The sequence below is a fragment of the Meles meles genome, chromosome X (genome assembly GCF_922984935.1).
Source record: "Meles meles chromosome X, mMelMel3.1 paternal haplotype, whole genome shotgun sequence".
In the NCBI taxonomy this organism is placed as follows: Eukaryota; Metazoa; Chordata; class Mammalia; order Carnivora; family Mustelidae; genus Meles; species Meles meles.
In genome coordinates, this window is record NC_060087.1 from 67,333,769 (window position 1) to 67,357,368 (window position 23,600).

The 23,600-nt window shown below is 37.3% G+C and overlaps 1 protein-coding gene across 1 annotated transcript; it reads left to right on the forward strand.

Moving 5' to 3' along the window:
• Nucleotides 1–1,011: 1,011 nt before the first annotated feature.
• On the forward strand, nt 1,012–9,428 carry TBX22 (T-box transcription factor 22). The gene is made up of 8 exons (XM_045996308.1): nt 1,012–1,186; nt 1,792–1,975; nt 2,718–2,819; nt 4,170–4,344; nt 5,226–5,390; nt 6,135–6,199; nt 6,885–6,970; nt 8,812–9,428. The coding sequence occupies exons 1-8, from the start codon at nt 1,012–1,014 to the stop codon at nt 9,426–9,428; spliced, it is 1,569 nt and encodes a 522-aa protein (XP_045852264.1).
• Nucleotides 9,429–23,600: the final 14,172 nt, after the last annotated feature.

Sequence of the window (23,600 nt, forward strand, 5' to 3'; positions counted from 1 at the left end):
CAAGGCCCAGGTTTACTCTGAGCATTGACAGTGGGCATCTGGGAGGCTCCTGCCCATGCTGGCCCTTGCATCCCCACCTGGATATACAGGATAGACTAGAACATGATCCACTCAATTTGAGACATATGCTCTAGAACAAAATTGTCCAGAAAGCTTGCACTCCTCTACCTTTCCACGGTTGCTGTAAAGCAAAAGACCCAGATATACTTCTCTGAATCTGGTTAAACAATATTTGGACTTTGTTTGGAAAAGTGGCCTTTCATGAGCGATTATTTCACATAGCTTTGGGTTTCACAATTCAGTGTAAAACAGCAACTTTTTGTATCCCTCTTCCAGAGTTCTTTCCTGCCATGCATAACCCTCTCTCCACCCACACCCCTACCGCACGCACACCCCTCCCCCTTCCTCTAACTGTCAGATTCTGAAGTGTCCTTCATGGTGGTTTTGTTTATTTGTTTGTTTGTTTTTATATATACCTTAACAGTTTCCAAAACAAACAGTGGACCCTGTGACCAGGCTGGTATTCATTCAGTAGTATGCAACAGTATCTCCAATCCAAGCGGCCTGAGCAGCTATTGGAGGCAGGTCGGATCCCTAAAAGGCCTGAGCTTGCCAATCTCTGTGCATTGCCAGGTCCTGGATTCAGTGATTTGAGGTCTGATGGTCTGCACATGTCCACTGGGAGAGAGGAAACCACAAAGGGAAGAGAGACTAGAATCCAGAGGACTTTGGCTCCAGTTTGATCTTCCTCTACTTTCATTCTATCTATTCAAAGGGAAAAAAAATACACACACACACACACACACACACACACACACACATATATAAAACACACACACACACTTTTTTTTTTTTCTTTCTTTGACTATACATTTAGAAACTGTTTTTCTAATTCGGGGGTTTTCCTGCTTTCCCTCCTTGCCCTGTCCTCTGGGCCCTCCCTCCCTTGCCCTCCCTAACTGAGCTCAGGTTGAAACTTTGCATTGCACATTCCTTTCACCCCCTCCTGGGATGGCTCTGAGCTCTCGGGCACTTGCCTTCTCTGTGGAAGCCTTGGTGCTGAGACCCAGGAAAAGAAAACTGCAAGACCCAAGAGAGGAGACTCAGTCTGAGTTGCTGGAAAAGGAGGGCGGAGAGGAGGAGGAGAGAAAGAGCAGAGCTGCAAGGGAAAAGAGTCAGCAGTCCGGTAAGTATTCCTACCGCAGCCCCCAAACCCTGAGCCTGCTACCAGAGCATGCTGTCCTGCAAATTTCAGCTCCACTCCCGAAGCTGAGAGAGGGCTGCTAGCCCTCACTAAGACGCTTTGGTCCAGCTGGATGGCCACGTTTGGGGCCACGGAAACACCTCAGTCACTTGGCTATAGCGGAAGCTTAAGAACTTCAGTGAGTGTTGCTGCCGTTCATTTGCGGTAAAGGGGAGCTTCCCTATGCGTTTGTGAAGTTACTCTCTGCAACCTCCCAGGCTGTGAGAGCCAGACGGTAGCTGTTTCTCCGGGTAGGAAGTAGGCAGGCATTTAGATTGGGGCGGAGGGATTCAGCCTCAGAGTCCAAAAGTCTCATGAGAATAAGGATGGGCAAATTTGAAGAAGGACGGAGCCTTTTCCAGGACGAGATCAGGATCCCTTTCTCCCCATCCGGGGGCCCCAGGGGGTGTTGTGGGGAACTTGAATATCCGCTTCCAAGGTTCCCAGAGAAGCGGCAGGGCCAGTCTACTCCAAGACAGGTATCAGTGAGAAGGGGATGCAGGAACTTAGAACCTCTGTCAAACTCTTGGCATCTATGTATCCAGCAGAAAAGCGACCCAAGACCGAGCCCTCAGCAACTTCTTTCTCTGGCTATAGCAGCAGCGACAGTGATAACAACAGCTGCAAAAATCTGGAAGAGAAAGATGCTATCCAAGTGGAGCTTCAAGGATCTGAACTGTGGAAGAGATTCCACGACATTGGGACTGAGATGATCATTACCAAGGCTGGCAGGTTCGGCTCTGTACAAGATGTTCAAAGAACGCACCCAGTAGGAAGTCATAAAATGCGGTGCTTCCAGCTTCATAGTCTATATCTGTCCTTGTCATCCCACAGGTTTTAGAAAGTCACTGCCTCTCAATAAATCGCACTATTAGTGGCTCAGCTTTTCTTTTTTGTAGGCAGTGACTTCAAGAAATTCTCCTTAAAGCCTCACAGTTATCAGTGGATGAAAACCCAGCCTACCATCCCAACATAGCCTGGGGTAATTTGAAAGGGCTTTTTCTGCTTTCACCTTTTGCTTTGGGGCAGCATCACATCAGCGGGTTATTATTTATTTATTTATTTATTTGTATCTTTTAAGTTTATTATTATTATTATTATTATTTTTGCGTGAATCCTCTTAATTTCAGTCTTTCCCAAATCTGCCTTATGGAAAGTACCACTGACATTCAGGGCCCAGGCACAGTTTTTTTCTCTACTTTCTCTTACAAGGCTTTTTATTAATGGTGCTGGTGGGGAGTGGGGTGGACAAAGCCTTGCAGTAAGAATATTCTGCTCCACTCAGCAATTCTGAACTTGTTCAATCAAGCATACAATCAACAATCTTTCTTCCTGTAGCAAATATTATTCCTTGAATCTGTCCTAGAATGAGGAAGGTATTGTGAATATCTTCATTTTCCCTTTGTCTCTCCACCCCATCCCACTCCAAATGTCTCTAAAAGCACTAGGTCAGTGGCTATTTTCTTTCCCACAGGCGGATGTTCCCCTCTGTTCGAGTCAAAGTGAAAGGGCTGGACCCAGGGAAGAAATACTATGTGGCCATCGACGTGGTGCCAGTAGATTCCAAGCGTTATAGGTAACCAGGCCAAAAGAAGGATACCCCAGACCAAGTCTGGGAATGAGGATACCTGAGAATGTTATATGGAAAACTCTACCATGGGGGGGGGAGATGAAATTGCTCTCCTGTGGACTTTGGGAGTTGAAATGGAGGTTCAGACTGAAAGGAGCAGTCTTGCTCCTCTTTCCTCTCACTCCTGGAGCAGATGCCAGTTTGTGTTTCAATGTACTCCACACCCTTTGCCTACCCACCGCTCTGGCCTTGGTTGCGCCAACTGCAGAGGGTATGGACTCAGGCAGTTAAGAGGGAAGTTGTTTGAAGGAATTTAGAGAGAAGTGACTGTGCTTCTGGGGCTGCACTGGGCTCTGGGTTGTGCTACTTTGGCATCAGGGTCCTGGAGTGATGTTCTGATTTATCATCTAATGCTAATTTAACAGTTATCATATTTAGGTGTATCATTTCTTCCTTCTTTAGCTTCTCTTCTGAAGTGCAGCTGGGTCCTAGAAATTATAACCTTTCTTTTTGAATCAGGCTCTCTACATAGAGCAGGCTAATAGTGTTCAAATTGATCTAATGCCAGGAAGTCTTCCGGGGGTAGCATTCCAGACATGCAGCTATGCCAGCACTTTGACTTAGAGGCTATGGGGTTTTGCAGGAGCCACTCTTACTCAGGCTGTGAACATTCCACTGAAGTAGATATCTAGCCTTTCTAAGAGAGAGCCCACATGATGCCCAGGGCTGGATTTGAGGGGCAAAGAGAAAACACAGCTCAAGAGCCTACTGGAGCTGCAGTTTGTAAATAGAACAAGTGGCTTGCTTCTCACATTTGAGCTGGCTTGGGAATGCAGTGCACAGTTGAGTGGTTGATATTCGAAATGGTGAAAATCAGCCCTGAGGCCTCATGGACTAGAGTTGCAGGTGGTGTTCTGATGTGAAGCCTTGTTGGTGAAAGGGCTTTGAGGGCCACTGACCAAGGTGGAGGTGGATTGGACAGACACCTTATGCTATCTTTTGCTCTTTTTCTGACTCTGATGCTTCTGGCTAGAGCCATGAGGGTTTTTAAACTGACTCTGCACAGCAGAGTAGATTAGATCAATTTCTGTGGTTGTTTCCGTGAGGAAATACAAACCAGACTCTGAAATCCCATGATGTTATACTTGCCCTGGAACTTCATTACATTTTAATGGCATATGTTTGTATATGGTTTGCTTTTTGTCTCTGAACGCCCTTTGGAAATCAAGTTGGATCTTCTACTTTGGGATTAGGAGGCAAACCTTGGCCAGTGTCATTAGGACTAGATCCAGCAGGCTTCCTCCCATGCACCTGGCTTTGACCCATTGCACCTAAAGCCACTCTCTGCTTTTTTAGGTATGTGTACCACAGCTCACAGTGGATGGTAGCTGGGAATACAGACCACTCATGCATTACTCCCAGGTTCTATGTTCACCCGGACTCGCCCTGCTCTGGAGACACCTGGATGCGGCAGATCATCAGCTTTGATCACTTGAAACTCACCAACAATGAGATGGATGACAAAGGCCATGTAAGTGTTTGAAATCCTTTGTCTTGAGGAGGGGATGGAGGTGTCAAGGCATCATCAGCCTGCATGTCACCCTGGAGAGGTGTAGAATGCTTCTCCCATGTGGTCTTTAGGAACTGTTCAGGTTCTGGGCTTGTGATCAAAGTAGCTCCTATGACCTTTGTTTGGCATCTGAGAGTGCTGGGGGCTGGGAAGGGTGAATGAAAGGAGTTTGAAGATCAAATGAGATTTGTTTAAGACATAAATCCTGGTCTGGGAGTGTGGGAGGGAATGCACTTTGTGGAGCTCTCTTGCATCTCAGACTCCAGGGCAATCACTGTGGGCTCTGATTGCCTTCTCCTAGATGAGCACCTTCTATCTGGCATGGTATGACAGAAATCCCCTCCACAACTCACTTGTGAAAGAGGTTATTTACAGGTTACCTGGATCTGAGTCTTATTCTCATATGCCTCCTCCCCCTGCCATGCCTGGCCTTGCCCTGGGCCAGCCACAGATAAAGAGAGGGAGGTCCCCAGTATTAAGAGGTAGGGTATGTCCTGTGGCTGCCCTTCAGTTAACATAAGCCCAGGGAACTTCTAGCAGGCAGTCAGATCCAGGGGACATCACATAGTTGTCCACACTTAGAAGCAAGAAAGTGTCTCATCTGGAAATGGAATCATGGCTGCCTATTTTTGCTGTGATACTCCTATCTGGAAACCTCTTAGCCCTGAGCATGTCTGTCCAGAACTAAGTGTCAAAGAAAGGTCCCCGTGTGTGGCTAACCTATCCTTTCTGGTTTAGCCTCATTTTTGCATGTGGGCATGTTGGGGGTGCCAATGAAAGGAAACCAGTGTTGTAGAGGGGAAGCCACTTTCTAGGCAAACATTTGATGATTTCTCCTCCAGATCATTCTGCAATCCATGCATAAGTACAAGCCCCGTGTGCATGTGATGGAACAGGACAGCAATGTTGACCTGTCCAGGATTCAGTCCCTACCCACTGAAGGGGTTAAAACATTCTTCTTTAAAGAAACAGAGTTCACCACAGTGACAGCTTACCAAAACCAGCAGGTAAGGACAACTTGATCCCAGGAAAGCAGGGCTGGCTCCAGAGTGACTTTCTGGATGGCGGCAAGCTGCACTATATGGATTGAATTTTCTATAACTAAAAAAAATTATAGTCATATTGCATTGTCATCAAAGCAAATTTGATTATGAATTGTGTGGAAAAGGAGAAGGAGAAAGGAAAGCAGAACAAAGTACCAGGGGAGAAAGGAGGTAACCATTCCAAATTCAACTTAACAATATGCTTGTATTAATTGAATGTGCCATATTACACATTAAAGTGTTTTTTGGTTGTTGTAACCATTAAAAACAATGGTGATTGGGAGGGAGACAAACCATAAATGACTCTTAATCTCACAAAACAAACTGGGGGTTGCTGGGGGGAGGTGGGATTGGGAGAGGGGGAGCGGGCTATGGACATTGGGGAGGGGAGGCGAACCATAAGAGACTATGTACTCTGAAAAACAACCTGAGGGTTTTGAAGGGTCAGGGGTGGGAGGTTGGGGCAACCTGAGGGTTTTGAAGGGTCAGGGGTGGGAGGTTGGGGGAACAGGTGGTGGGTAATGGGGAGGGCACGTTTTGCATGGAGCACTGGGTGTTGTGCAAAAAGAATGAATACTGTTACACTGAAAAAATAAATAAAATGAAAAAAAAAAAAGAAATAAAAATATCTGCAAAAAAAAAAAAAACAATGGTGAGTGTTATTACTGAGGGTACTGACTTTATCTTTATCTTTTTCTTAATCTATAGATTACCAAACTGAAAATAGACAGGAATCCTTTTGCTAAAGGATTTAGAGATCCTGGAAGAAGTAGGTAAGCAACATAACAATCATATCTAATATTTATATAGCACTTTCCACAAGTATTACAGATAAGATAACTGTGGCTCAGAGACTCTGAGGCCCTAAGTTTTGTAACTGGTAGGTCGTAGGAAAAGAATGTAGTGTTTTGTCTCTAAAATCTTGCCTCCTCTTTTTCTCTCCCAAACCACTTCTAAGATTATCATATGATCTCCCTGATATGAGGAATTTGAGAGGCAGAGTAGGGGGTTTGCAGGGTAGGGAAGGAAAAATGAAACAAGATGGGATCCAGAGGGAGACAAACTGTAAGAGACTCTCAATCTCACAAAATAGAGGGTTGCTGGGGGGAGGGGCTTAGGGAGAGGGTAGTTGCCTTATGGTCATTGGGGAGGGTATGTGATATGGTGAGTGCTGTGAAGTGTGTAAGCCTGAGGATTCCCGACCTGTACCCCTGGGGCAAATAATATATTATATATTCATTAGAATAATTAAAACAAAGATATCACTTATTCTAGATCCCTGGGGGTTTTATTCAGGGAATTATTACTGTAAATTTTATTCAGCAGTCTAACTATAAAAGAATTATATTTCAGATATTGACCCCTAAAAACTGTATTAAGATAACTTAAAAGTTTACATTAATCATTATTTTCAGGAATTGAATTCTGGACTTGCTGAAAGTTGAATCTATTTTTCAGGGATGTATTGGATAGACTTTTAGAGATCTACCCATGGAGGCCTTCTGCCACTCTGGATTTTAAAACTTTTGGTGCAGACACACAATGTAAGAAAAGTTTTATTAATGTTTACTTTTAAATGTTAATGAAGTGACAACAGTCAGAACCTCTGTAGTAAATATTACACAAGGGGATAAGTTCCTGCTAGAGAATGTGGGTTTACAAGAAAGTTGGTTTATATTTAACTTGATGAGGAAGTAAGAGGCAAAAAGAGGGGGGAACTGGCATGAAGGAAAAGAACAGAGCCACGGTAATGGTGGATTTATTGACTTCAGTCTTCTTAAGTTATCATATACCCTGAGATCTCCAAATCTCACCTGGATTCTTCAGCAACTCACTATCTCACATTCTTTGGAATCTGCCTGTGGTACATGTGTGGCCTTACTTGCAAATACATTAGATATCGAAATAAATATGTTTCTCATAAACTTTCCACACATGTTAAAATGACATCCATTAAATTTTACCATCACTTAGTTCTAATTTCCCTTTTACTTTAAGTAAGGAAAATAAATGTTGAAAGAACACTAAGTCATCACAATTAGTTTGCCACAAGCATTAAAAATGTTTGCAAGGTATTTTTTTCTCATGTAGTGCATTACATGATTAAATAATAATAACAATTAGACAATGCAAGCTTTCTGGTAGAAGAATGTATACCTTCATGTCTCTGGTTTTAATAATAAATAAAAGAGTATTTGCAAACAACATATAATTATTTTACTGATTTTGTTTTTATTAAATTTGTCTTAGGACATTAATGCAAGTTTATACTACTGGAGAAAATCATCAACATTATATTTAGGTTGAACTTTATATACTACTATAACATTGAAAACAGATAAAGTCTAATAATTATTTGGTAAAATACTTTATTGGATTGATTGTGTTAATTTGGTTTACAAAGTTGCATAGAAAAATATGAACACTTTAACTAACAGTATCTAGGCAGCATGCTTTTAAAATATCCAGGTCAACATGAAGTGCACTAAAACAAAACAAAACAAACAAACAAAAATCTAACAATGATCATTAACTCATTAATTGATAATTTAAAATGCAGTTTTCTTAATTACTTAAATGTCCAGATTGCTCTCAAGTTCCAAAGAAAAGGGGTACATTTTTAAAATGACTTAATATTTAATTATAAAAGACATTTGCCACCTTGTTAATAAAGAATTAGGCTATGCCTACACAAAATAGTGAAGAAAAACAACAGACATACACACACACAAGAAACCATCAAGTTTAGTCAAAATTTTAAAATTCAAACATGAAAATAAGTTGGAAAGTCTAGATTTTCATGGAACTTATAATTATCCCTAACTTTAGTAGATGTTAGGCAAACATAAAAGATCACTTGACATTATTATGAACTTCTCATTTTTATTTTTTAACTAAAAATTATCTTTAACAAGTGCACTTAAATGTTAGTTTATAAAGATTATTTTCATGTGCTCCAATATTTTTATCAGACTGAAGCTTTTTATTGAATCCCAACCAATTTGTTCAATTTAATCAAATACTCATTTTTGTAAATTTTTAAAAACATTTTTTTAATTTGTTAGATATAATTAGCACTGGTACTATTTATTTAGGCATCTTTTGTAATTAATTATATAAATGTCCAAGTGCCTAGCACAGTTCTTGTGCATAGAGAATGCTCAATACATAATACGTAATTGTAGTGCTAAAAGTAATAATGGTACTTGTAAAGGTATCGTTTTCAACTTTGATCAGAGGAATGAGCATATTCTTTCCCAAAGAAGTTAGAAGTTAGAAGAACTGTGAACTTGGGAAAAGAATGAAGCAGAATATTTATAGTCCTTAGTACTCATTCATTAGTAACATCAAGTTTATTGTTCATTGACTGAATTATTATTCACAGGTGGAAGCAGTGGCTCATCTCCAGTGACCTCTAGTGGAGGGGCTCCCTCTCCTCTGAACTCCTTGCTTTTTCCAACTTGCTCTTTGCCTACATTTCACTTACCTACAGGTTCCCTTGGAATGCCCTGTCCAGAGGTGTATCTGCACAATATCAACCTGCCCCTTTGCTACAAGATTTGCCCAACTAATTTTTGGCAACACCAGCCCTTTATCTTGCCTTCTCCTGAAAGACTAGCAAGCAGCAACAGTTCTCAGTGTTTAGCCCCACTCATGATAGAAGTTTCCATGTTATCTTCTCTGGGGATCACCAATTCAAAAAAAGGTTCATTTCAAGACTTAAGTGAGCAGTGTCTACAGGCACCTAATTCTTCCAATCAAATGTTGTATGGATTACAGGCACCTGGAATTTTATCACCAAACCCCATTGCCCAGGAAACAATTAGTTGTTGTTTCCATCCTTCCTATGGTTTTTATAGGTACAATTTCTCACTGCCATCTAGACTGGTAAATGCTGCCAACCATCTCAAAGTCAAAGTGAATGACAATAACCAAGTTTCTTTTAGAGAAGGCAAATGCAGCCATGCTCATTGGTACCCAACAATCCATCATTGCCTATAAGGGAATAATCACATTCCTAAAACAATTACACATAAACATGTATTTTCTTTATTTGTAGCCAAAGAAAGGTCAAGAGCTTTTGGGTTTTAAAAGTTTTATTATCAGAGGTATATCTGTTATGCATTTAAAGTGCCTTGTCAGATGTTCATAAGAGGTTGCTATAGGTCAAATATGACCTGAAACAACCTCTGATTACAGTGGTCTTGGGCCTCAAAATAAGATAGTCAATAAATATTATTTGATGAGATAGACTATGGGTGAAAATTGACTCCAGATGAAGCCTTTAATTACAGTGAAGTCAGTTTACCATGTCAACTGCCTCTTACATATTGATAATGACCAAAAGAAGTTGAATTTAATTCCTGTGAAAGCAGCGAAACAATTTTAGTTTTATGTATGAAAATTATATTCATTGTAATTCTTAGTAAATGTAGAAAAATCATTGCCTTATACTCTTATTCTTTACTGTTGGAGAAGCTTCTAATCTCAATTCTAAGTTACAAATAAGGACAGAAATTTTCAAATAGTAATTGTTGCAGCCTAAAGATCATTTAATCCTGAATGAAAACAAAGTTTAAATGAAAAACAAAGTATTCTAAATAAATTTGATCTTTCATTTCTTTTTATTTTTTGGATCATTCCCAGGTGAAGCTTATTTACTTATTCTTTTAACAAACCTGGTTTTTGTACAGTTTGCAAAAACAAATTATTGTTAATTCCACTCTTGTGAGTCAGTTATGGTAAATTGGACTAGACAAAAAGTAGCATAAATGAGATTTTTATTTTAGTTTATGAAGTTGAAATGTTTCCTTTCACTTGGTCCTAAATTTTCTGGAAAAATTTGTTAAGTATATTGGGGTACCTGGGTGGCTTTGTGGGTTAAGCCTCTGCCTTCAGCTCAGGTCATGATGTCAGGGTCCTGGGATCAAGCCCTGCATCAGGCTCTCTGCTCAGCAGGAAGCCTGCTCCCCACACACCTGCCCCTCTGCCTACTTGTGATCGCTCCCTCTCTCTGTCAAATAAATAAATAAATTCTTAAAAAATTGCTAAGTATAACCTACATATAACTTGTATATCTTTAAAATAAATCAAATTTATATTTTTATGCCACTAGCTCTATAATTTATTAAGCCAAGGTACTTCACATTACAATGGTTTGGCTTGACTTTTCTCAAACTAACCAAATTTTTAAGCTGCTTTTTGTAACTTTCCAACACATATTAGGAAGAGCATATTATAAATTAATTTTTCTCAAAATGGTCACTCCCTCTTAAGTGTACCTTATAAATGTGCCTTCCTATATATGCATTAAAATTATATTCCCCTTTACTTCTGGGAATAGGGATAGAACAGCATGGTTACATTTAAGCTGAATACTCTAGTAAAGATGAAATATTATTTGTAGCCCAAACTAATTGGACACCTGTTATAAAAGTCTGAAGCAGGAAATCTCTACTACCCAGGGTTATCCATACTAAACCTGGGTTTATCAAATTATGGATTGAAGTAGCAAGTACATTTTATTTCTGTCTACTCCAAAACAGGTTGCTGTTAAAATAAATTACAATTTTTAAAGCAGAAACTCCCATATCAAAGTATAATGAAACTTATTCTGATGGCTTATATGGCAGATACTTGGTAATTAATGACAGAAAGTATTTAACTGAAAAACCCTGAAAATCTCTGGGTTACTTTTTAATAATTATTTAGGAGAAGGCATTAATTTTGTATCCATTCAAGTATATGTAGCCCATGATTTATATTTCAGATAATTTTCTTATATATTAGCCATTTAAAATTGATAATACAGAACTATATTGGTAAAGATGATTAATATAAAAGTGTAAAAGTTTAAGTGTTAGAATCTAAACATCTATTTTAAGTTGTTTTGTATAATGTTTATAAATTGTCATTTCATAGTTTTAATTGAATAAGTAACCAAGGGAAAGGCTTCATTGAAAATTAGACTTGGAAGAGACCTCAAGAAGTTCAGTAAGCAGTCCCCTACTTTCTGAACAAGTTACTTATCTGCAGGAAGCTCTTAGTATCTTTAATTGATGCATAATTAACATTTAGTGTCCTTACTATTTTATACTGAATAAATTCTTACTCCTTAATAAAATAGTGTGAAACTTGAGTAACTTGGTTAATTGAGGCTATGGCTATGGGATAAAAACCAAAATACTATAGAATACTATTAATTTCAACTGAATCAACTAAATATTATTCTTGCTTTAAAAAACTACAAAAATCAAAAGCCACTCTTGATTAGAAAGGTGTGAAATAGTTAGTAGCTAGTAAATGAAAGTAGGCAAATGATACTTAATAGATACCCAAGTCTAATAACTAAAACTGCTATTTTCATCTGCTTTTATCATATATATATGTATATATGATACATATATGTATATGATATATATATATAAAATCTCCCTTCCCCCTTTTAAAAGAAAACATCTTAATTTAACTGACTAGACATATAAAACCTGATTCTTTTTTTTTTCCATTTTATTTATTTTTTCAGCGTAACAGTATTCATTCTTTTTGCACAACACCCAGTGCTCCATGCAAAACGTGCCCTCCCCATTACCCACCACCTGTTCCCCCAACCTCCCACCCCTGACCCTTCAAAACCCTCAGGTTGTTTTTCAGAGTACATAGTCTCTTATGGTTCGCCTCCCCTCCCCAATGTCCATAGCCCGCTCCCCCTCTCCCAATCCCACCTCCCCCCAGCAACCCCCAGTTTGTTTTGTGAGATTAAGAGTCATTTATGGTTTGTCTCCCTCCCAAAACCTGATTCTTAACCTCACCTGGCAATATGACTTACCCCAAGTAAATCTAGAGAAAATAAACTTTTCATCAACTTTGTGAAATCTGTACATTGGATAGGTAAATAAATAAAAGTTGCTTTACTTTCACACAGCTCTCAGTCAAGCCTAGCACTGTTGTCAGATTCCCTTGTCAGCAAGGTTCTATTTTGTGGAATAATCAGTCAATCTGAAATCAAGGACTTTCTTTCTTTCTTTTTTTTTTTAAAGGACTTTATTTCAAGTTTGAGCCTAGTTGCAGAACACATGTCTAAGTGAATAAATTACTAATTACATTTTAAAGACCATTATACAACTTTAGATAACATAGCCTAGAACATCAAAACTATTATTTCTTTTCATTAAATAGAAGAGATAAACCCTCTGGACATTACATCTTGAAGTCCAATATCTAACTTTGGATTACATAATATTAGAGTTTTCAAACATTAATATCATTGTTCCTATTCATTATAACACAAAATTAGAAAGTTATATTTTCTCTAAGCTATGAAGATAAATATTTATGAAATTTCACTACTGTTAGGCATGGGTTCTACATGTGGTCTGGAAATGAACATGACTTTATTTTTCTTTTATGACTTTGAAGTGTATGTCATGAAAAGAAATGCACAATTGGAAAAAAAAAGAAGTGCACAAGCAGAATTAGCAAGTTATAGTCAGTGAATCACTCTGAATGATCAGAATCCTATGTGCTGACAAGTTGACAAGGTGCCACTGGTGAATAAAAATAAACACGTGTATTGGACATTATAGAAAATTTCTCTTTCAATTTCCTAATAATTAATCTTGGGAAAAATGATGGTGTACATAAGGTAGACAACATATATATTTTAAGTGTTATTAGTGTAATGCTAAGTCTGCCATCATTGAAATAAACTTTTTGTATAAATACTTAAAGTATGTCTTACAAAAATCTACAAACATGCTGATGACAAATTTAGATGCTTTCAGACAATAGAGTTATATGTCCAGGTATATAGTAGGGTTATATATAGTTGTTATCTTCTCACTAAATCTCAATTAGAATATGTTTCTTATCTGAATATGCAATTTAACAAATTACAGAGGTCACATTGTAATTTATAAAATCAGTGGAGTTTTAGTTTAGTTTTGTTTTAAATGATTTATACTGTTTCTTTTTCTTCTTTCTCTTCTCAAAAAGAGGTACCAGAAAGAATACCTACTCATTGCATACTTATAGTATTATTATATATATTTAAGTGGAAAGGTAGATTTAAATATGCTTAGAAATATCTAAATGCATGTGCTGTATTTTGTTAATTGAATTGACAGGGCGGGAGTACAATATTTTTACTGTAATTTACAGTTATGTTGCCTTTGTGCTGAAAAATCTTCAATTAACCAAAATAACAATAATATTCTGATGCAGCACCAGTTTGCCAGTTGATTTCAGTGGAAGTTAACATATTTTTGGATCAGTTTAAAACAAACCAAATGCATACCTTAGGCATTGGTGGCAGTTGCTTTGACATAAGTGCCTTCATATACATTTAACCTGCTTAGGTCTGGTTTCCAATTAAATGATAATTTGTATTAAAACTGTATAAATAAACATGGCTTAGATTACAACATAAAACAGAATAAATAGATATGTAGAACATTGGAAACATATTCAGTATTAAAACTATTTACATGTGTAGTGCTGGCCAACATTTGACATGCTGTTTCAATAAAATATTGAGAGGAAAAAGACTAGTATCATTTCCTGTCAAAGTTTCAAATGTTTATGTTTACAAATTTGTACTTCACATCAGTATGTAACCACATATTATACTGAGCAGATGTACAAAACATAGCTATAGGAGATTTCTATTTTATTGAAATGTATACATGTATACTAGATTTATTTTTAAGTACCTAAAAGAGTTAAAAAAATAAAATTAAATATAACAGAAAAGCTTGAAATCAGTACAAGTTGTATCATTAAACTCTTTTATCCAATTATATTTTTGTTGTTAAACATAACAGAATTTTGATTTTAGATTTAGATCACATACTTTGTACATGAAAATTAAAGTACAATGTGGTAGTTTAGCTATAGAAAATGGTATGAATAATCCAAAATTTTACTAGAACAAAACAGGAGTAAAATCATGCTTTCATACTGGATAAAAATTAATGTCTTCAAATTAAATATTTTTTGCTTGAAAATTCAGTCTATATTCCATTTTTTATGGTCATTTTGGGGGAAATATTGGTATTTTAGAATTTTACCTTCCTTTAAATATTGTCTGAAATTGAGTTTTTATATTTTGTGATGTGAATATTTTGTGATCTCTTACCAACTACTCTAATGCGTAATCATACTCCTTTTTTTACTTTATTGAATGCTTAAAATTTTAGGAAATACTATCCCACAGAAATACCAACAAATAAAAATTTAAAGGAAGCATAATTTCTTAGTAAGACCCAAGTTCAAGTGACAAAGTTACCCACTACTGAACTTCCATAGATATTGTATCTGGCTTAAAAGGAATTCATGCACAGGCCAAATACTTAGCTACATTAATAGGTGTTTTATAAAACTCAGGTTAGATGATTCCAGGCAGAAGAAAGACGTATTTGGCAAAGATACCATCGCTTTGAAACTAGTAACCATGATTCTTTTCTGTAGTTGTAACATTCATGAAGTGGGGGTAAAGATGAGGTGTCACACTACAAAAAGGCTCTGTGGGCCCTAGCACCACACAGCACCACACCTTAATTTTTATAGTCAAATCCAACAGTTCTTAGGTGTGCTGAATCAGGGCACTTTCTTTGAGCTCCTGGCTAGTCAAGACACAGAGCCTTCCAGTGGGTAGAAGGGGTAAAGATCCCAGCTGCTATTCACAAAAGATTGAAAATTCACATACACACATGTTATGCTATATTTTAGTTGAGTTGTTCATATGCTTGTGTCTCCTTCTGAATTTTGACTGAGGGGAATAATAATATTTTTAAATAACATTTGTTTTCCAACTTTTAAAAGTTTATAATTACATTATCAAAAATTTAAAAAAAATAAAAAGAAAATGACACAAAAAGATCCATAATCACAATGTAGAGTTTGAATTCTAGTCATTGTATATGTCCACACACACTGAACACATATTTTTTTAATGTGTTTGAGGTTTTTAATGCTTTTTGACACAACATTGATATTTACCAGTTCAAGGTCCCAAAACTATGAGTAGTTTGATAACCAAGGATATACTAAACTGGAAACGTCTGGGTAGCTCAGTTGGTTAAGCATCTGCCTTCAGCTCAGGTGGTGATCCCGGGGTCCTGGGATTGAGCCCCACATCCAGGCCCAGGTCAGGCTCCCTGCTCAATAAGGAGCCTGCTTCTCCCTTCCACTGTGCTGCTCCCAGCGCTTGTGCTGTCTTGCGCAATCTCTCTCTGCTCAAATAAATAAAATCTTTTTTTTTTAAAAGAAGATACTAAACCAAATTAACATGATAAAATGTAATCCTGTTTTCACAGGGATAATTTTTCTTAAAAGACAAAAATCGCAACTGCCCTCTGGATAAAGATGTTGGGATTAAAATATTGCATTACCTTAATGCTGACTTAAAAATTAGAAACTATAGGGGCGCCTGGGTGGCTCAGTGGGTTGAAGCCTCTCCCTTCGGCTCAGGTCATGATCTCAAGGTCCTGGGATCAAGCCCCGCATTGGGCTCTCTGCTCAGTGGGGAGCTGCTTCCCCCTCTCTCTCTGCCTGCCTCTCTGCCTACTTGTGATCTCTGTCAAATAAATAAATAAAATCTTTAAAAAAATTAGAAACTATAGCAATAGTGTACAATAAGCATAATCCTCCTAAAATAAGACATTATTGGATATATGCTATCAAAATATTAGTGAGAAGGGAGTATATTTCCATTGAATTATATTCTGTGGTATGGATGTACTACAGTAACTATTGACCAGTGGATAGACATATGAATAGCTACCAGTTTTGGGCTATGATAAATAAAAATGCTTTGGTCATTTTGTAGAGGTTTCTGTGGAAGGTAACATAACATAATAAAAAATAATAATGATTAAAAAATAAAAATAAAAATAAATAATTAAAAAATTAAAAAAATAAAATAAATTTTCATTTCTCTGACTTAATGCTGAAATGTGCAATTGCTGTGCTTTATGGTAGTTGTGTGTTTAGTTTTTAGGAAATTGCCAAACCATACTGCAGAGGTACAACAGCAATGTATTAGTCATCCTGTTTATCCTCTATCTGAGCAGAATTTGTTGTTACTTTTATTGTTTTCTCGCTGCTGCCACTGCTTTTATTCCAATAAATCTGTACTGGTAATTTGTGATTTTAGTTTGCAAAATTAAAAATTTATTGTGATTTTAATTTGCATTGTGATTTTAATTTGCAAAAAAATAAAGTTAATTGGGATTTCACAAGCATTATGCTTAATCTGTTTGGGAAAGTCAATTTGCGGAGTAGCGTCACCTTAACAATATTAGGTTTTCCAATTGACACTGAATTACTTACCATATATTTAATTATTCTCAAATAATTTAGCTTCTTTCTTTACAATCTATATGGCTTTTTTCATGCTTAATAATTTGGCTAGAATTTAAGTACAATATTGAATAAGATTGGAATGAGCATACATTTTTATCTTAATCTTGATCTTAAGGGTAAATGTTCATTATTTCACCAGTAAGCATGATGTGAGCTGTGCACTTTTCTTATATTATCTAACTTTGATTGAGGAAGATTCGTTCTATAGCAAGTTTGTTTAGTGTTTTTATTACGAAAAGTTGTTGAGGTTGGCAAATCTTTCTTCTCTGACTATTGATATGATCATGAATTTATTGTCCTTTATACTATCAATATGATGTGTTACATTGATTTTTTTTCATATATTAATCCAATTTTGCATTATATTCCCAGGATAAGTCCCATTTATTTATGGTGCATAATCCTATTCAAGGTTGATGGATCTGGTTTGGTAGAATTTTGTTGGGAGGTTGTTTTTATTGCTTCTATATTCATAGGGAATATAGTCCAGTTTTCTTTCCTTGTGATATTTTTGGTTCTGGTATCAGAATAATAATGGCTTCATAGAATGTGTTGAAAATGTTCCCTCCTATCTTTTGGAAGAGTTTGTGAAGAATGGTGTTATTTAAATATTTGATGAGTATCCCCAGTGAAGGCAATTGGACCTGGGCTTTTCTTTGTGGGTCAATTTTTTATTACTTCTGTAATCTATTTGTTAAGAGTTCCATTCAGATTTCCTACTCCTCTTCATTGAGTTTTGGTAGTTTGCTCTTTTTAGGAATTTACCTGTTTCATCTAGATTGTCTAATTTTTGGTATAAAATTGTTTATAATTTTCTTTCATGATGCTTTTTTTAGGGGCACCTGGGTGGCTCAGTGGGTTAAGCCTCTGCCTTCGGCTCAGGTCGTGGTCCCAGGGTCCTGGGATCGAGCCCCACATCAGGCTCTCTGCTCGGCAGGGAGCCTGCTTCCTCCTCTCTCTCTCTGCCTACCTGTGATCTCTCTTTCTCTCTCTCTGTCAAATAAATTAAAAAAAATGATGCTTTTTTAAATTTTTGTAATGTTAGTAGTGATTATCCTTGCTTTTATTTCAGATTTTAAAAATGTATTCCTTCTCTCTTTTTTTCTTGGCCAGCCTAGTTAAAGTCTGGCCAGTTTTGTTTCTCTTTTCCAAAGGCATCTTTGTTTCATTGACTTTTACTATCATTTTGATTTTTTTATGTCTGACTTCTATTTTGTTACATATTATTCCATTAATGCCTTCTTTTGTGTTAAATAGATATTTTCTATTTCTATTTTCTATTTATATTTCCCATTTTCATTTCCCTGTTGTTTCTTTTACTATATGTTTACTTTTTTCCCCTCAGGGATTATCCTGAGGATTAAATTTAACATTTTATAGCCACTTGATTTAAATTAATGCCAATGTAATAACAATAATATATCTACGTTCCTTTCAATGTCTTCTGTGCTAATTGCCATACAATTTACATCTGTATGTATGAAAGCTGATCCACATAGTTTTATAATTATTACTTTATAGAAGTATCTCTTTTTTTTTGGGCTTTTTTTTTCCTTTTTTATTTCTTTTCAGCGTAACAGAATTCATTGTTTTTTGCACCACACCCAGTGCTCCATGCAATATGTGCCCTCCTTAATAAGTATCTCTTTTTTTTTTAAAGTAGTCTCTGCACCCAGTGTGGAGTCCAACATGGGGCTTGAATTCATGACCCTGAGGTCAACCAAGAGTCAGGCACTTAACCAACAGAGCCACCTGGTGTCTCTATAGAAGTGTTTTTTAAATCAGGAAAAAAGGTCATAAACAAACATACATTTTTATATATAATATATTTATATATGTAATTACCTCTACTCCAACTCTCTAATTTTTCTGTGGATTAGAATTATTGTCTGGGGGGAGGAGTCAAGATGGCAGAGAAGTAGCAGGCTGAGACTACATCAGGAAGCAGGAGATCAGCTAGATAGCTTATCTAAACATTGCAAACACCTACAAATCCAACGGGAGATCAAAGAGAAGAAGAACAGCAATTCTAAAAACAGAAAATCAACCACTTTCTGAAAGGTAGGACGGGCAGAGAAGTGAATCCAGAGCAATGGGAAGATAGACTGTGGGGGGAGGGGCCGGCTCCTGGCAAGTGGCAGAGCAACAGAGCACTAAATCTGACTTTTAAAAGTCTGTTCCACTGAGGGACATCACTCCAGAGGCTAAACTGGGATGAAGCCCATGCGGGGTCAGCATGGCCCCAGGTCCCACAGGGTCACAGAAAGATCTGGGGGGTGTCTTAGTGTTGCAGAGCTTCCACATATTAGAACGGGGAAGCTGGCTAGAGAAAGAGCAGAGGAGTGAGCTCTCAGCTCGGGGTTACCTTGAACATGTCGCAGGCTGGGTGAGCTTGGAGCGCGGGCAGAGGCCAAGGAGACGGGAGTGATTGGGCGCTATTCTCTGAGGGCCCACTGAGGAGTGGGACTCAGAGCTCTCAGCTCCTCTGGGACAGAGACTGGGAGGCCGCCATTTTCATTCCAGTCCTCCGGAACACTACAGATGCATTCAGAGAACAAAAGCTCCTGAAAGCAAACCTGAGTGGATTACTTAGACTGGCCCCTGGTAAGGATGGTGCAATTCCGCCTTGGGCAAAGACACTTGAGAATCACTACAACAGGCCCCTCCCCCAGAAGATCAACAAGAAATCCAGCCAGGACCAAGTTCACTTACCTATTGTTTACCTATTGAACCTGCTAGGAGAGCAGGTTCAATACCAAAGAGAGCAGCAGAATTCCAGAGGAGGAGAAAGCAAAGCACGGAACTCATGGCTTTCTCCCCATGATTCTTTAGTCTTGTGGTTAATTTAATTTTTTTTCAATATTTTTTCTTCTGCTAAATTTTTTTTAACTTTTACCCTTTTATTTTTTACCGTTTTTTAAACTAGTTTATCTAATATATATATATTTTTTTCTTGTCATATTTTTTCTGTATTTATTTTCTTTTTTGTCTGAACCTTTTTTTTATCCCTTTTCTCCCCCCCATGATTTGGGGTCTCTTCTGATTTGGTTAAAGTGCATTTTCCTGGGGTCTTTGACACCCTTTTAGTATTTTACTTGCTCCTTCATACACTCTTATCTGGACAAAATGACAAGGCAGAAAAATTCACCATAATAAAAAAGAACAAGAGGCAGTACCGAAGCCTAGGAACTTAATCAACACAGACATCGGTAATATGTCAAATCTAGAGTTCAGAATGACAATTCTCAAGATTCTAGCTGGGCTCGAAAAAGGCATGAAAGATATTAGAGAAACCCTCTCTGGAGATATAAAAGCCCTTTCTGGAGAAATAAAAGAACTAAAATCTAACCAAGTTGAAATAAAAAAAGCTATTAATGAGGTGCAATCAAAAATGGAGGCTCCCACTGCTAGGATCAATGAGGCAGAAGAAAGAATTAGTGACATAGAAGACCAAATGACAGAGAATAAAGAAGCTGAGCAAAAGAGGGACAAACAGCTACTGGAATTCGAGGGGAGAATTCGAGAGATAAGTGACACCATAAGACGAAACAACATTAGAATAATTGGGATTCCAGAAGAAGAAGAAAGAGACAGGGGAGCAGAAGATCTATTGGAGAGAAATATTGGAGAGAATTTCCCTAATATGGCAAAGGGAACAAGCATCAAAATCCAGGAAATGCAGAGAATCCCCCTCAAAATCAATAAGAATAAGTCCACACCCCGTCACCTAATAGTAAAATTTACAAGTCTTAGCGACAAAGAGAAAGTGCTGAAAGCAGCCCGGGAAAAGAAGTCTGTAACATAAAATGGTAAAAATATTATATTGGCAGTAGAATTATACACAGAGACCTGGCAGGCCAGAAAGAGCTGGCATAATATATTCAGGGGACTAAATGAGAAAAACATGCAGCCAAGAATACTATATCCAGCTAGGCTATCATTGAAAATAGAAGGAGAGATAAAAAGTTTCCAGGACAAACAAAACCTGAAAGAATTTGCAAACACCAAACCAGCTCTACAGGAAATATTGAAAGGGGTCCTCTAAGCAAAGAGAGAGCCTAAAAGTAGTAGATCAGAAAAGAACAGAGACAATATACAGGAATAGTCACCTTGAAGGCAATACAGTGGCACTAAATTCATATCTCTCAATAGTGACCCTGAATATAAATGGGCTAAATGCCAAAATCAAAAGACACAGGGCATCAGAATTGATGAAAAAAGGAAACCCATCAATATTTTGCCTACAAGAAACTCATTTTAGACCTGAAGACACCTCCATATTTAAAGTGAGGGGGTAGAAAACAATTTACCATGCTAATGGACATCGAAAGAAAGCTGGGGTGGCAATCCTTATATCAGATCAATTAGATTTTAAGCCAAAGACTATAATAAGAGATGAGGAAGGACAATATATCACATTCAAACAATATCACATTCAAACATCCAAAAAGAAGATCTAACAATTTTAAATATCTATGCCCCTAATGTGGGAGCAGCCAACTATATAAAACAATTAATAACAAAATCGAAGGAACACATCAACAATAATACAATAACAGTACGGGACTTTAACACTCCCCTAACTGAAATGAACAAATAATCTAAGCAAAAGATCAACAAGGAAATAAAGGCCTTAAATGACACACTGGACCATTTGGACATCACAGATATATTCAGAATATTTCATCCCAAAGCAACAGAATACACATTCTTCTCTAGTGTACATGGAATATTCTCCAGAAGAGATCACATCCTGGGCCCTAAATCAGATCTCAACCATTATCAAAAGACTGGGATCATTCCCTGCATATTTTCAGACCACAATGATCTGAAGCTAGAACTCAATCACAAGAGAAAATTTGGAAACAACACAAACACATGGAGACTAATCATCATCCTTCTAAAGAATGAATGGGTCAATCAGGAAATTAAAGAAGAATTGAAAAAATTCATGGAAACAAATGATAATGAAAACCCAATAGTTCAAAATCTGTGGGACTCAGCAAAGGCAGTCCTGAGAGGAAAATACATAGTAGTACAAGCCTTTCTCAAGAAACAAGAAAGGTCTCAAGTACACAACCTAACCCTTCACCTAAAGGAGCTGGAGAAAGAAAAAGAAAGAAACCCTAAACCCAGCAGGAGAAGAGAATCATAAAGATCAGAGCAGAAATCAATGAAATAGAAACAAAAAAACAAACAAAAAAACAATAGAACAAATCAACGAAACTAGGAGCTGGTTCTTTGAAAGAATTTATAAGATTGATAAACCCCTGGCCAGACATATCAAAAAGAAAAGAGAAAGGACCCAAATAAATAAAATGATGGATGGAAGAAGAGAGATCACAACTAACATCAAAGAAATACAAACAATTATAAGAACATACTATGAGCAACTCTACGCCAACAAATTTGACAATCTGGAAGAAATGGATGCATTCCTAGAGACATATAAACTCCCACAACTGAACCAGGAAGAAATAGAAAACCTGAACAGACCCATAACCAGTAAGGAGATTGAAAGAGTCATCAAAAATCTCCAAACAAACAAAAGCCCAGGGCCAGATGGCTTCCCAGGAGAATTCTACCAAACATTTAAAGAACTAATTCCTATTCTCCTGAAACTGTTCCAAAAAATAGAAATGGAAGGAAAACTTCAAACTCATTTTATGAGACCAGCATCACCTTGATCCCCAAACCAGACAAGAATCCCATCAAAAAAGAGAACTACAGACCAATATCCTTGATGAACACAGAGGTGAAAATTCTCGCCAAAATACTAGCTAATAGGATTCAACAGTACATTAAAAGGATTATTCACCACGATCAAGTGGGATTTATTCCAGGGCTGCAAGTTTGGTTTAACATCCACAAATCAATCAATGTGATAGAACACATTAATAAAAGAAAGAACAAGAACCATATGATACTCTCAATAGATGCTGAAAAAGCATTTGACAAAGTACAGCATCCCTTCCTGATCAAAACTCTTCAAAGTGTAGGGATAGAGGGCACATACCTCAATATTATCAAAGCCATCTATGAAAAACCGACTTCAAATATCATTCTCAATGGAGAAAAACTGAAAGTTTTTCTGCTAAGGTCAGGAACATGGCAGGGATTTCCACTATCACCACTGCTATTCAACATAGGACTGGAAGACCTAGCCTCAGGAATCAGACACAAAAGGAAGTTAAAGGCATCCAAATTGGCACAGAAGAAGTCAAACTATCAATCTTCGCAGATGATATGATACTATATGTGGAAAACCCAAAAGACTACACTCCAAAACTGCTAAAACTTGCACAGAAATTCAGTTAAGTGTCAGGATATAAAATCAATGCACAGAAATCAGTTGCATTTCTGTACACCAACAACAAGACAGAAGAAAGAGAAATTAAGGAGGCAATCCCATTTACAATTGCACCCAAAACTATAAGATACCTAGGAATAAACCTAACCAAAGAGGCTAAGAATCTATACTCAGAAAACTATAAAGTACTCATGAAAGAAATTGAGGAAGACACAAAGAAATGGAAAAATGTTCCATGCTCCTGGATTGGAAGAACCAATATTATGAAAATGTCTATGCTACCTAAAGCAATCTACACATTTAATGCAATCCCTATCAAAATACCATCCATTTTTTTTTCAAAGAAATGGAACAAATAATCCTAAAATTTATATGGAACCAGAAAAGACCTTGAATAGCCAAAGGAATATTGAAAAAGAAAGCCAAAGTTGATGGCATCACAACTTCTGGACTTCAAGCTCTATTCCAAAGCTGTCATCATCAAGACAGCATGGTACGGG